The 13,521-nt window shown below is 41.6% G+C and overlaps 1 protein-coding gene across 3 annotated transcripts in view; it reads left to right on the forward strand.

Annotated features, from left to right (window-relative positions):
• Positions 1-13,521, forward strand: part of KIF5A (kinesin family member 5A) — an 81,633-nt gene that overhangs the window by 54,425 nt on the left and 13,687 nt on the right. For all 3 annotated transcript variants that reach the window (XM_060762977.2, XM_060762978.2, XM_060762979.2), the window contains exons 14-23: positions 296-502; positions 2,823-2,969; positions 3,958-4,146; positions 5,209-5,326; positions 6,651-6,709; positions 7,669-7,778; positions 9,819-9,920; positions 11,196-11,256; positions 11,354-11,425; positions 13,256-13,360. In XM_060762977.2, coding sequence (XP_060618960.2) covers positions 296-502; positions 2,823-2,969; positions 3,958-4,146; positions 5,209-5,326; positions 6,651-6,709; positions 7,669-7,778; positions 9,819-9,920; positions 11,196-11,256; positions 11,354-11,425; positions 13,256-13,360 — 1,170 coding nt within the window. The remainder of the gene's footprint in view (positions 1-295; positions 503-2,822; positions 2,970-3,957; positions 4,147-5,208; positions 5,327-6,650; positions 6,710-7,668; positions 7,779-9,818; positions 9,921-11,195; positions 11,257-11,353; positions 11,426-13,255; positions 13,361-13,521) is intronic.

The raw sequence follows: 13,521 nt of genomic DNA on the forward strand, positions 1-13,521 counted from the left end.
TAAAGGAAAGCTTAGAGAGGAGTATGATGCTGGGGAAAATGAAAGGAAAAAGGAAGAGGGGCCAACCAAGGGCAAGATGGATGGATGGCATCCTTGAAGTGACTGGATTGACCTTGAAGGAGCTGGGGGTGGTGATGACCAACAGGCATGGACTAGTCCATGAAGTCACGGAGAGTTGGAAGCGACTGAACAAATAACAACAACACCATCACTGCTTTTGCCTTACTTCTTTCTCAACCTTCTTTGACATCTTTGGCACACTTAAGTCCTAACCTAGCCGTCACTTTCTCTTTAGCTGCTAATGTCAACACGTGGAGACAATGAAAAGGTGCAGCAGGAGTTAAGCCATCTGCAATCAGAGAATGATTCTGCTAAGGAAGAAGTGAAGGAGGTTCTGCAAGCTCTGGAGGAACTGGCTGTCAACTATGATCAGAAATCGCAAGAGGTGGAAGAGAAAAGCCAGCAGAATCAGCTGTTGGTGGATGAGCTGTCCCAGAAGGTGGTAAGTACTGGGTTCTTCTAGGGGTGAGTTAGACCCCTTTTATACTGCCATATAAAATCCAGATTATTTTATTTGATCTGGATTATATGGCAGTGTAGACTCATATAATCCACTTCAAAGCAGATATTGCAGATTATCTGCTTTGATAACCTGGATTATATGGCAGTGTAGAAAGGGCCTAAGACAGACGTTGAGTTCCTGGAAGAGGATCAGAGCCATATTGTATTTTGGTTTAATCTCTAAGAGCAGGCTTACCAATATGTTGCAATTCTGCAAAACCATAGGAAAAATACACAGTCTAGAATTGGATGCAGATTTCAATTTCTTGAGAATTGGGGATTCCCCCCCCCCCCAAAGAACCAAGTTTCTCACCCTCATGGATGCAAAGATATGTTTGAAAATATGTCAAATTTTCTGCTAAAATCTCTGGAACTAGCAGGATAGCTAAAGAATAATTCTTGTAGCTGAGATACATCTCAGATCACTACATAGCTCTTTAACCCTACCACTCATAATTGCAATATAAATTATGCAAAATAATAAAAAATGCAGATTAAATTATTCAAAAGAAACTGAGAAACTGAAAGCTGGTTTGCATAATTTATGTACAATGTAGAATTCACTTTCCTTTGTACAGATTTTAATCTTGTGTGTTTATGTATGCATATGTGTAGTATTATTCCTATTATTTATGTTTATCCATTGCAGACTAGTTACCTAAGCATCCAGCATGGTTTACATATAACTGAAAAACAAATGAACAGGGCAAATTTTAATGTTTATAATACAAAAGAAACATTAGAGGCATGGGAAAGGAGGAAGAGCTATGACTATGACCCTGTTTCCATTGCATTTTCCTATTCTGCAAGCTGCTGGAAATCACAGCCAATCTATAGAGACTTTGCTTTGAGCCAAGTGCAAACAAAAGCCCAGAATGTGTTTTCAGTGCTATGGCTTACCACTGGAAGAGAGTGTTGACTGAAAAGGATACTACAGGAATACCAATATGATGTTTTGTTTCCCTCTGAGACTTGGGTTTGCAGAACCTCATCTGCCATGGAGACATGGTAGCCATGTATATGTGAGAGGATGTCATAGGGAGGAGATTCCACCTGAACATTAGGAAGAACTTCCTGACTGTGAGAGCTGTTCAGCAGTGGAACTCTCTGCCCCGGAGTGTGGTGGAGGCTCCTTATTTGGAGGCTTTTAAACAGAGGCTGGATGGCCATCTGTCAGGGGTGCGTTGAATGCAATTTTCCTGCTTCTTGGCAGGGAGTTGGACTGGATGGCCCACGAGGTCTCTTCCAACTCTATGATTCTATAATTTTATGATTCTGTGATTCTATGGGTTTGGAAAGGATGCACAGTTCCTTCTCTCTAGACCAAAACAGTGATATATGTCTTTGTTAAAAAATGGAGAGCCTATCTCTTGAACTGGCTTAACTATATAGGTCAAACAGGGTATAAGATTACAGCCTGTGCTGGATGGGGTTACACTCCCCCTGAAGAGACAGATTCAAAGCTTGGGTGTGATTCTGGACTCATCGCTGAGCCTGGAACCTCAGGTTGTAGTGATGGCTAGGGGGGCTTTTGCACAATTAAAACTTGTGCGCCAGCTGCATCCATACCCTGGTAAGTCAGTATTGGCCATGGTGGTCCATGCTCTCATTACATCCAGAATAGACAACTGCAGCGCGCTGTACATCGGGTTGCCTTTGACTGTTCAGAAGCTTCAACAAGAGGCAACCAGGTTAATAACTGGGGCGGCATACAGGGAGCACACAACTCCCATGTTACGTCAGCTCCACTGGCTGCTCTGTTTGCTACCGGGCACAATTCAAAGTGCTGGCTTTGGCCTATAAAGCCTTAAACAGTCCCAGCCCAGTTTACTTGTCCCCTTATGAACCACCATGAAGATTAAGATCTTCTGGGGAGGCCCTGCTCTCAGTCCCACTACCGTTACAGGCATGTTTGGTGGGGACGAGAGACAGATTGCCCCCAGGCTATGGAACTCCCTTCCTGGCAATATTAGATCAGCCCCCTCCCTCCTCTCCTTCAGAAGGTTGGTGAAGACTTGGCTGTGGGACCAAACCTTTGGGGCAGTGCAAGGAGGCAAAATGGTATCCTGAGATGGTTTTTAAGCCACTGATTTTAAAGTAGATATAAGTAATTTTAATGGTTGTGTAGATTTATGGTTTTATTTCCTGGTATTGAATGTTTGCTGTATATATTTTGTGCTCCGCCCTGAGTCCCCTTCAGGGTGAGAAGAGTGGAATATAAATGTTTTAAATAAAATAAATATAAACTTCTTTTCTTGCAGGCCACCATGCTATCGTTGGAATCAGAGTTGCAGCGGCTCCAGGAGTTCAGTGCGCATCAGCGCAAGCGTATTGCAGAGGTGCTCAATGGTCTCATGAAGGATCTGAGTGAATTCAGTGTCATTGTGGGCAACGGCGAAATCAAACTGGTAAGAAAATGAGAGAGAATGGTGATGCTGTATGTCAGGGGTGGCCAATACTGAAAGGTTTGATAAGCTATTCGTCTCTCCTGGAATTCCATGTGTCTCTTCAAACCAGATACTCAAAATTATAAACCAAATCATAAATGGCACTGCCAGATTTTACTTTGACACCCTCCAAAACACATACTCATTTCCAGTTCATTTAGTAAAAGGGAAAGGTAAAGGGTTTCCCCTGACATTAAGTCCAGTCATGTCCGACTCTGGGGGTTGGTGCTCATCTCAATTTCTAAGCCAAAGAGCCGGTGTTGTCCATAGACACTTCCAAGGTCATATGGCTGGCATGACTACATGGAGCGCAGTTCATTTAAGGGTTTTTAAACAATCTGAATTGCCACTGATTTTTAGGGGCACAATTTCCAAAGGAGGAGGGAAGCTGGGCATTCAACACGTATTCTTTTGAGAACTATGTGTGCCAAGCAGATTACCCCTTGTCTGTTTTGTTTTGTGGGCATGAAGGATGGATCTACACCAGATCCCCAGTTCTCCTGCTTTAGTAACAGCTTACACAGTCATTTGATCTCTTTCCAGTTTTTCCTGTTTCTGAAACATGGCAAATCAATGTGTAATTTGCAGGAAAGCTACATATGAAGTTTATTTTCCTTTTCTAATACAGAAAGGCAGTTCATAATATATTAGACATTAATGGTTCGGGAAATAGTATCAGTAAGATATTTTTGTAAAATGGGACTGGGAGTCAGATGGCTCTTCAGATGAGGTTGAAAAGTTCATATCAGCCTTCTATAGCCTGGTTAGTAGCCAGGCATGACAGAAGTGGTAGTTCATCTACATCTAGGGAGCCATAGGTTCAGTATTCTTGCTGTGAAGCGTGAGTGAAAAAAGGCCGAGTTTCTACTATTGTAAATGCTTCTATCTGTATGTGCCATGTAGCTGAGTTCAGTGTCCAAGACAAATCCTACTTTTTTAATATTTCCAGCCAATAGAGATTAGTGGAGCCATTGAGGAGGAATTCACCGTTGCTCGGCTGTACATCAGCAAGATCAAGTCAGAAGTGAAGTCAGTTGTGAAGCGCTGCCGGCAGCTGGAAGGACTACAAGTCGAGTGTCACCGCAAAATGGAGGTGACAGGACGGGAACTGTCTTCCTGTCAGCTCCTCATCTCTCAGGTCAGCCTTGTGGAAACAAAGATGGATGTCCTGGGGAAAGGGGGCTTTGAGAATGGACTATAAAGAGGGGGAGGTGAGAACTGTTAGATATTTTCCCCATCTAAGAAATGGTGAATTGCCTTAAACAAGGCTTGACTTTGGTCCAGACAGAGGTGCAAGAGGAGAAGAGTTTGGGGGAGGGAGTATTTTGCTGGAGATACAAAATAGATAAAGTCACTTTATTCCAAGGAGCCTCTGTGGCAGGACTGAAAACCGACAGGTCAGAGGTTCAAATGCGGGGAGAGCGTGGATGAGCTCCCTCTGTCAGCTCCAGCTCTCCATGCGGGGACATGAAAGAAGCCTCCCACAAGGATGGTAAAACATCAAAACATCCGGGCATCCCCTGGGCAACGTCCTTGCAGATGGCCAATTTTCTCACACCAGAAGCGACTTGCAGTTTCTCAAGTTGCTCCTGACACAAAAACAAAAAAACAAAAACAAAACAAAAACCTTATCCCACGCTTAGTGGACTTATAGGTTGGTACAAAACTTTTTGGGAAAAGGTAATCAAGGAAACAAAATAAATTACCAAAAAGATTAAGAGAAATCCATACATGTGCCTTTTAGGTTTATTTGGTGAAGAAATCAGCAAATTTGTCAATACAGTTTTGTAGCTGCAAGATTAATAATAGCAAAATCATGGTAGTGGGGAAAAGAGCTATTTATAAAGGACTGGAGAGGAAAATTATTAAACTCTATCCAAATGGCCAAGCTGTCCAATGGCTTTAGAGGAGGAAATAGTGAAAACTTTGTTAGAAAATGGAGGCTTGCATTTGAATATTAGAAAGGATGACAAAGGTAAACTTGAAAATAGTAGCAAGGGGACATGATTACTATAAAGATAAGGGTAGATTTCAATGAGATTTTAGTCTTACACTGAATGGTGTCAGAAGTCATGGGTTGTGGTTCATGGGAGGGGATGAGTGTGTACATTCTGTATATCACCTTTACGCAATAAAATTGAATATTAAAAAAGGGAGCGCTGACTTACTTGCTGTTCTTCCCCTCCGTTTCCCATCCCAGCATGAGGCCAAGATCCGTTCACTCACTGAGTACATGCAGAGCGTGGAGCTAAAGAAACGGAACCTGGAGGAGTCCTATGATGCTCTCAGTGAAGAGCTGACTAAACTGCAGGCTCAAGGTATGTGTTCCTTGCGTAAGATTTAGTGCCACCCCTGGAAATTAGCCTTTGGTGATGCACACGGCTTCATAAAGGCACAAAGCTTTTGCTCCAGGCTTCACAGTGGAACTCTTTGCCCCAGAGTGTGGTAGAGGCTCCTTCTTTGGAGGCTTTAAAGCAAAGGCTGGATGGGCATCTGTTGGGGCTGCTTTGAACGTGATTTTCTGGCTTTTTGCCAGGGGGTTGGACTGGATGGCCCATGAGGTCTCTTCCAACTCTATGATTCAGTTTCTGTGTCATCTCCCACGGCAGTGTTAAAAAAATTAGTTGTCAGTTATTGCTACTAACTCAAGTCCTGCTCAGTGGTTGGCATCATTAAGCTCCTTTTGATTAGCCCCTCCAGATTCTATTGAAGTACAAATTATGAGAGCTGTAGTTCAAAACATCTGGGAAGCTCTCAATTGCATATCACCTGCATTAGAAATTCACTTGGACAGCCACATGATAAATCAAGATGAGCTGGGTGAAATTTCAAGCCAGGTGCATTGAACTACCATTGATCCTCAGATTCGCTGATCTAATACTGGCCTCACCCAATAGATCAGTGTTTCGCAACCTTCCTAATGACGTGACCCCTTAATACATTTCCTCATGTTGTGGTGACCACCAAACATAACATTATTTTGCTACTTCATAACTGTAATTTTGCTCCTGTTATTAATTGTAATGCAATTATCTGATAAGCAGGATGTATTTCCATTCACTGGACCAAATTTGGCACAAATACCCAATATGCCCAAATTTTAATAGTGGTGGGATTGGGGGGATTGATTGATTTTGTCTTTTGGGAGTTGTAATTGCTGGGATTTATAATCAAAGAGCATTCTGAACTCCACCAATGATGGAATTGAACCAAACTTGGCACACAAAACTACCATGGCCAACACTAGAAGGGTTTGGTGGGCATTGACCTTGAGTTTGGAGTTGTAGTTCACCTACATCCAGAGAGCACTGTGGACTCAAACAATGATGGATCTGGACCAAACTTGACATGAATACTCAACATGCCCAAATGTGAACACTGGTGGAGTTTGGGGAAAATAGACCTTGACATTTGGGGGTTGTAGTTGCTGGGATTTATAGTTCACCTACACTCAAAGAGTATTCTGAATGCCACCAACAATTGAATTGGACCAAACTTCCCACACAGAACCTCCATGACCAACTGAAAATACTGTGTTTTCTGATGGTCTTTGGTGACCCCTCTGACACTCTTGCGACCCACAGAGGGGACCCGACACACAGGTTGAGAACCACTGCAATAGATTCTTCTTCTCTCACACAGAAACTGTGCATGAAGTGGGCAAGGAGCAGGACCTGATCCAAGATACAGATGAAGTCAAAGTAAGTAGAGAGTCTTTGGTGTGTCTTTTACTATCTCCTCTCCTACAAATGCACTTTTATCCCTATCTCACCCAGGGTTTTAACTTTTTAACATTTTCCCTCATACATTTGGCCCGCCCTCTGTGTCTGGTTTTATTATGCTGTTTTATATTGTTGATTTTGTTATTTCATATTTTGTTATGATGTATTTTGTTATTGTGTGTTTATTATGCTATTTTGGGCTTGGCCTCATGTTAGCCGCCCCGGGTCCCCTTTGGGGAGATGGTGGCGGGTTATAAATAAAGTGTATTATTATTATTATTAATTTATTATCATCTTGGGAACAGCCAGTGGAAAAGGATGCATGGAGTTGTAGTCCAGCAATATCTGGAAGCTACTACATTTTCCCCTGCTCTGTTCTTGTGTGATGGCTTTGCTCATCAGTAACTCTCAGCAAAAGGGAGAAAAGCTGACAAAGAAGTCAACAAACTCTCTGGATGTTCATATTCCTATGTAGAGGCAGCTCAAGATGTCTGTGATACTGTTCACCACAATTACCTGTAAATAAACCACTAAAACAGTGATTGAATTTTACTTCATCACTGGCTGTCTTCATTAAATCTAAGTGCAAAAGGCAAGCTGAGAGGATAGAGAACAGACTATGCAATAAACATATAGTTATGTCCTTCCAATACATATATCACCACCACTTCAGCCTCATTGAATCTTCTACCTGAGGGAACTGCCTCATTCTCTTTAATGGTGGCGTACTCTTAGCTGAGTATCACAAAATTAAGTAAGTAAATCAAATAGGAACTGAAGCAGAATAAAAAGCAAGAGTACACTGGTTCACTGAAGGAAACATAGTTGGGATAGAGTTTAATAAATATACTTCTGGAGAGTTTTCAAGAAGTGTTGCTGTTTGAAGGGCCCTAGTTTTTCTCTCTATGTTTCTAAGTTGCTTTGTTCCTATCACACAGAAGGCCCTGGAAGTGCAACTGGAGAGTCACCGTGAGGCCCACCACAAGCAGCTGGCACGGTTGCGTGATGAGATTAACCAGAAGCAGAAGATCATCGATGAGCTCAAGGAGTGAGTCATTCTGAGGCTCATAGTAGTCCCTATTGTCTTCTATGATCAGAATTGTGTGATTCATTGTGGGGCATGGGAAGGAAGGGTCTCATAAGGCTTAAGGGAAGGCTGGGTTTACTCATTTGCTAAAGTTGTGGGATGATGCTGTGGGCTGGAACTGACATCAGGTTTGAAGGGTCTGGCCATCTGATGTGAGGATGGGAAGATGATGGTGCAGAGGAGGAAGAGAAAAGGCAGTAGCAGTCAAGGGGCTTATTTGGAATGGGAACCAGGAACAATGATGGAAGCAAGTGTGAGCCAAAAGCTACTGGTACCTTATTCTGGTGTAGAGCTGCTGCATAATCACTCAACTCCGAGTCCTATAGCTGGCCCAAGACATTTTGTGCATCTTCCCATTTCTATACAAAAAGCTGATCAGATAGCCAGTTGAATCTTACTTCAGTACAGCGGATGGATAGCATTCTGCATTAAAGCAGAGTTCAGCCAAATCTGCCCTCTTGCCAACTTGGCTCTCTGGTTCTCCGAATGGACACTCCCCCCACTTCCTTATGAAATCATGATTTGGTAGTTCTTTAGCTTTCCTTCCATTCTAAAAGTTCAAAATGTTCTATGTGAAAGCTTAGTTACTGATAGTAACAGTTTTAAACTAAAATGTGCCAACCAACAGCAACCTATCTGACATTAAATCTGGCCCTCAGGCTGAAAGAAATTCCCTCATCCTTGGTTAAGAGCCTGAATGTGGAAAGTGTAGGCTACGGGTTACACATGGTTCCTGGACTTTTGTGGCTCCTGAAGCCTACAGCAATCCTTAAAAGTTCCCTTAATCTCCCAAAGATTATAAATAACTCATTGGCTGTTACCTTCTTGTGAAAATCATCTAAAATTCATATCCAAAAACCTTCCCAAATAGGTGCAAAAACAAGTTGAATTCATTTGCTTGATAGAGACTTAAGAGATCCAAGATTTATTTCTTTATTTCTTGGATTTATACCCCACCCTTCTCACCCTGAACGGCTTACAGATTATGGAAAAATTCAATGCCACAAAAACAAACATACACGTAAAATAAACGTATACGTTAAAAACCATAAACTTAAAAACATCTAAACATTAAAACCAATTATTAAAACCACACCATCCAAAATCATAGTCCAGGAGCGATTCTGGTTGTAATTGCACTTATTTTGTATCATTTATTGCACTGAATTTACTGTCCAAAGGCTTGGTCCCACAACCATGTTTTTAGTTTCTTTTTAAAGGTCAGGAGGGAGGGGGCTGATCTGATTTCCCTGGGGAGGGAGTTCCAGAGCTGAGGGGCCACCACTGAGAAGGCCCTGTCTCTCATCCCCACCAACGGCATGTATGAAGGAAGTGGGACCGAGAGCAGGGCCTCCCCAGAAGATCTTAACCTCCGAGGTGGTTCATAGAAGGAGATACATTCAAACAGATAAGGTGGACCAGAACCATTTAGAGCTTTACAGACTAAAGCCAGCACTTTGAAATTTGCTTGGTAGCAAGCTGACATTCAGTGGAGCTGACACAACAGGGGGCTGTGTGCTCCCTGTATGCTGCTCCGGTGAGGAGTCTGGTTACCACCCGTTGGACCACTTGAGGCTTCCAAACAGTCTTCAAAGATAACCCCACATAGAGCGCATTGCAGTAGTCTATTCAGGGATGTAACAAGAGCATGGATCACCGTGGCCAGTTCCCATTGACTCATAAAATACATCTGGTCACCTTCTGCCAGTTATTCAGCCTGGCCTGTCTCATAGGACTGTTGTGAGGACATGGCAGAGGGCCATGTACATCACCCTGAAGTCATTGGAAGAAGACCAAAATATCAATATGGTGGAAAGCTAAAGTCACAGTCGTATTGAGCAGTATCTTTTGTCTCCTCATCCATTGCACTTAACATTGGCTTGCCAAGTAGCGCTCACTCTCAGTGGTAGGCCTGGTGAAGAAACATGCTAATCATTGAGCATGATGGCTGACCCTCTCCATTAACATCTCTGCTTCTCTCCATATTCTGTCCATGCCCAGCTTGAACCAGAAGTTAGAGCTTGAGCTAGAGAAGCTACGTGCTGACTATGAGAAGCTCAAGAACGAGGAACAAGAGAAAGCACAGAAGCTTCAGGAGCTGACGTAAGAAACACCCACCCTTCTTTTCTTTTCTCCTTTCCCATTCTTTCTGCTTCTCCAATAATTTCATCTGCCTCTCCTTTCCATATTTTCCTGATTATAGTGCCTCATGAAACTATAAATCCCAGAATTCCATGGTATGTAGCCATGGGAGTTAAAGTAGAATGGCAGTAGTGTGACAGAATTCTGGGTACCTATTATACTATGCTTTCCAACATTTCACATATCAAAACTAGGATACTTGTGACTCACCAACATGGCAGAAATTATAGTATATACTCAAGTATAAACCTAGTTTTTCAGCCCTTTTTTAGGCTGAAAAAGTCCCCCTCGGCTTATACTCAAGGTTGTTTATTGTTTTACTCTGTTATAAATACATAATAAATTTATTATTATTATTATTATTATTATTATTATTATTATTATTATTATTTTACTTTATTATAGTTATTATTACATTTATTATTTTACTCTATTTATTTTTAATGGAAGGATACACAAGCATATTTACATTGAAGAAGGTCAGAATAATTGTTTAATCAGAGTTCGGCAGTCTTATCTTATAGTTTTATGTAAATATTCAAAAACATGTAGCCTACTGATGCTCCAGTTAATGTAATTTTATTGGTATCTATTTTTATTTTGAAATTTACCAGTAGTTGCTGCATTTCCCACCCTATTTGTTATTTTACTCTTATTATTGAAAGGATACGTAAGCACATTTGAATTGAAGATGGTTGGAATAATGGTTTAATCAGAGTTGGACATTCGTATCTTAAATTACAGTTTTATGTAAATATTCAAAAACATTTAACCTACTGATGCCTCAATTAATGTAATTTTATTGGTCTCTATTTTTATTTTGAAATTTACCAGTAGCTGCTGCATTTCCCACCCTGACTTATACGCGAGTCAATCCATTTTCCCAGTTTTTTATGGTAAAATGCCTCAGCTTATATTCAGGTTGGCCTTATACTTGAGTATATACGGTATTACTAAGGAAGAACACACTAGCTAAGATAAGCTACATCTGTGTACATCTGCCTCCTCCATAACACATATAAAAGATATTGTACTAAAGAGATCAGGTCTAGGATTAGTGTATTTGACTGTTTCCTACCCAAGCCAAATACTATACTGGAGTCTAATGTTTGACAGGTTGACAACATCTGCTTATAACATCTGCTTATCCCACATTTTAAGGACTTCAACCAAAAATGCTACCAAATGGCTGTCCCCTCTCTTTGTTCTTGACTCCCTCTTGCTTGTGCTTCCTAGATTTCTGTACGAGCGACATGAGCAGTCCAAGCAGGACCTCAAAGGGCTGGAGGAGACCGTGGTAAGTATCAAAACAAACATAAAGGAAGGAAAAAGAAGGTCAAAGCCCAGGGTAATCTCACCTGCCCTCTTCTTCTTTTTTTAATGTGCCACTCCAGGCCCGTGAACTCCAGACCCTCCACAACCTTCGCAAGCTGTTCGTTCAAGACGTCACAACTCGAGTTAAGAAAGTAAGTGGTTCTTCCTACACTCCAAATTTAGAAATTAGATAATAAATCCCTCCAGATGTGTCATACCATGGCTTCTATCACCTCTAGCTAATAAAACCAGTTTGGCTGGTGATGAGGGGACTTGTAGACCAACCAGAAGGCACTGGATTGGATGATGTTGCTGTGGTGCTTTAAACCCCAAAATACATGGCTTCAGGAATGTTGCAGCATTCACAACACTACTCTGAACTACGTCAGAAATAATTAGAGCAGTTCTTCAAGGAGGATAGATATATGATTTCTCTCTTGTGGACTGGATAAAGGAATATGGTCATATTTACTGATGGGATGATTCAATCTGAGGCTTTCCTAATTTTCTACTCTGTGATTCTTAGCTCTACTTCACACTAGCTGTCCCCCTCTGAACCACAACTCCATTGTCAAGTCTACCACATTGTCCAGTACTTTGTTTTTAAGGCTATAGGTTTGGGGTCTCACACTCTCACCTTTCTCCAGGTCATATACAGAGGTTCGAAATTTGCACACAGGGCTGGATTAACCATTAAGCAAAATAACCACACAGAGAAGTGAGGACACCACAGAAAATTTCCATTGCCGGATTTATCTTGGATCATAAGGTGCAAATGCAAATGGTGCATATCAAAAAGGAACCCACAATATTTATATTTTAGATATATATGAGGGCATCAAAATCGTATGTGTATAGAGCCTCTAAAGGTCTTAATTTGGCCTTGCTTGCAAAGGACATCCAGGCAGGTTCTCCAGTGCTAAAGGAGATGCTTTCTCTGTTTTGTGTTTTGAGGTTTAGATCTTGGTGATAATAATAATAATAATAATAATAATAATAATAATAATAATAATAATAATATTTGGTTAGTGGGTCACACAACCTCACAACCTCTGAGGATGCTTGCCATAGATGTAGGCGAAACGTCAGTAGAAATGCCTCTAGAACATGGCTCTATAGCCCGAAAAAACCCACAAGAACCTAATAATAATAATAATACGCAAAAATACTGTGGGACTTTCAGTTCCAGACTGACAAAGTTTTGGAGCACAATACACCAGACATCACAACTGTGGAAAAGAGAAAAAATTGGATTATTGATGTTGCCAGAGCAGGTGACAGCCAAATTGACAAAAAACAACAGGAAAAACTCAACCGTTATCAGGATCTCAAAATCGAACTGTAAAGGCTCTGGCATAAACAAGTACAGTGGTAAATGACACACTGGGTGCCATGCCAAAAGATATCAGCCAGCATTTGGAAACAATAAACATTGACAAAATCACGATCTGTCAACTGCAAAAGGCTACCTTACTTAGATCTGCGTGCATCATTCGAAAATACATTACACAGTCCTAAACGTTTGGGAAGTGTTCGACTTCTGATTTTGTGATACGAAATCCAGCATATAGCTCTCATTTGCTGTGACATACTATGTTTTTGTGTCAGTAAAATCATAATAACATCAACTTTATTTATATCCCACCCTATCTTCTTGGTACTTGGCTTCTTCCACTCAAGCTCAAATCAAAGTTAAACACAGCTCAGCTGTTGCTGTGCCTCCATATGTTGTGGCCTGCTTCCTTATCAAAAATATTTGCCATCTAATGTACTCCGTTATGGCATTGAACCGTCCCCAGTCACATAACAGCCTGACAAGCAGCCCCATTGTTACTTGAGATCCAAGCTGAACCAAGGAAGCCCCTTACAATCTGGCCTGGCTCTTTCGTTGCTGATCAGTGAAACCAGGGCCATAGGTTTCACCCACTATTCTAACGTCCTTCCTCACACCAGAGGGGTATATATTTGTGCTTCTCTTCCAGAGCGCGGAGCTGGAACCCGAGGATAGTGGGGGGGCTCATTCCCAGAAACAGAAGATTTCCTTTCTTGAAAACAACCTGGAACAACTTACAAAAGTTCACAAACAGGTGAGTGGGAGCCAAAGGATCACATCAGGTTGGCATGGGAGGGGCGATGATATGGTTTGGACAAGGCAGCTGGTGAGATCAGGCATACCCACCAGCCATTTGCCACTCAGCAAAACCAGCCTGGCATGGACACAGCATGGGCAACTCACATTCTCATCCTT

Source organism: Anolis sagrei, chromosome 2 (assembly GCF_037176765.1).
Source record: "Anolis sagrei isolate rAnoSag1 chromosome 2, rAnoSag1.mat, whole genome shotgun sequence".
Lineage (NCBI taxonomy): Eukaryota > Metazoa > Chordata > Lepidosauria > Squamata > Dactyloidae > Anolis > Anolis sagrei.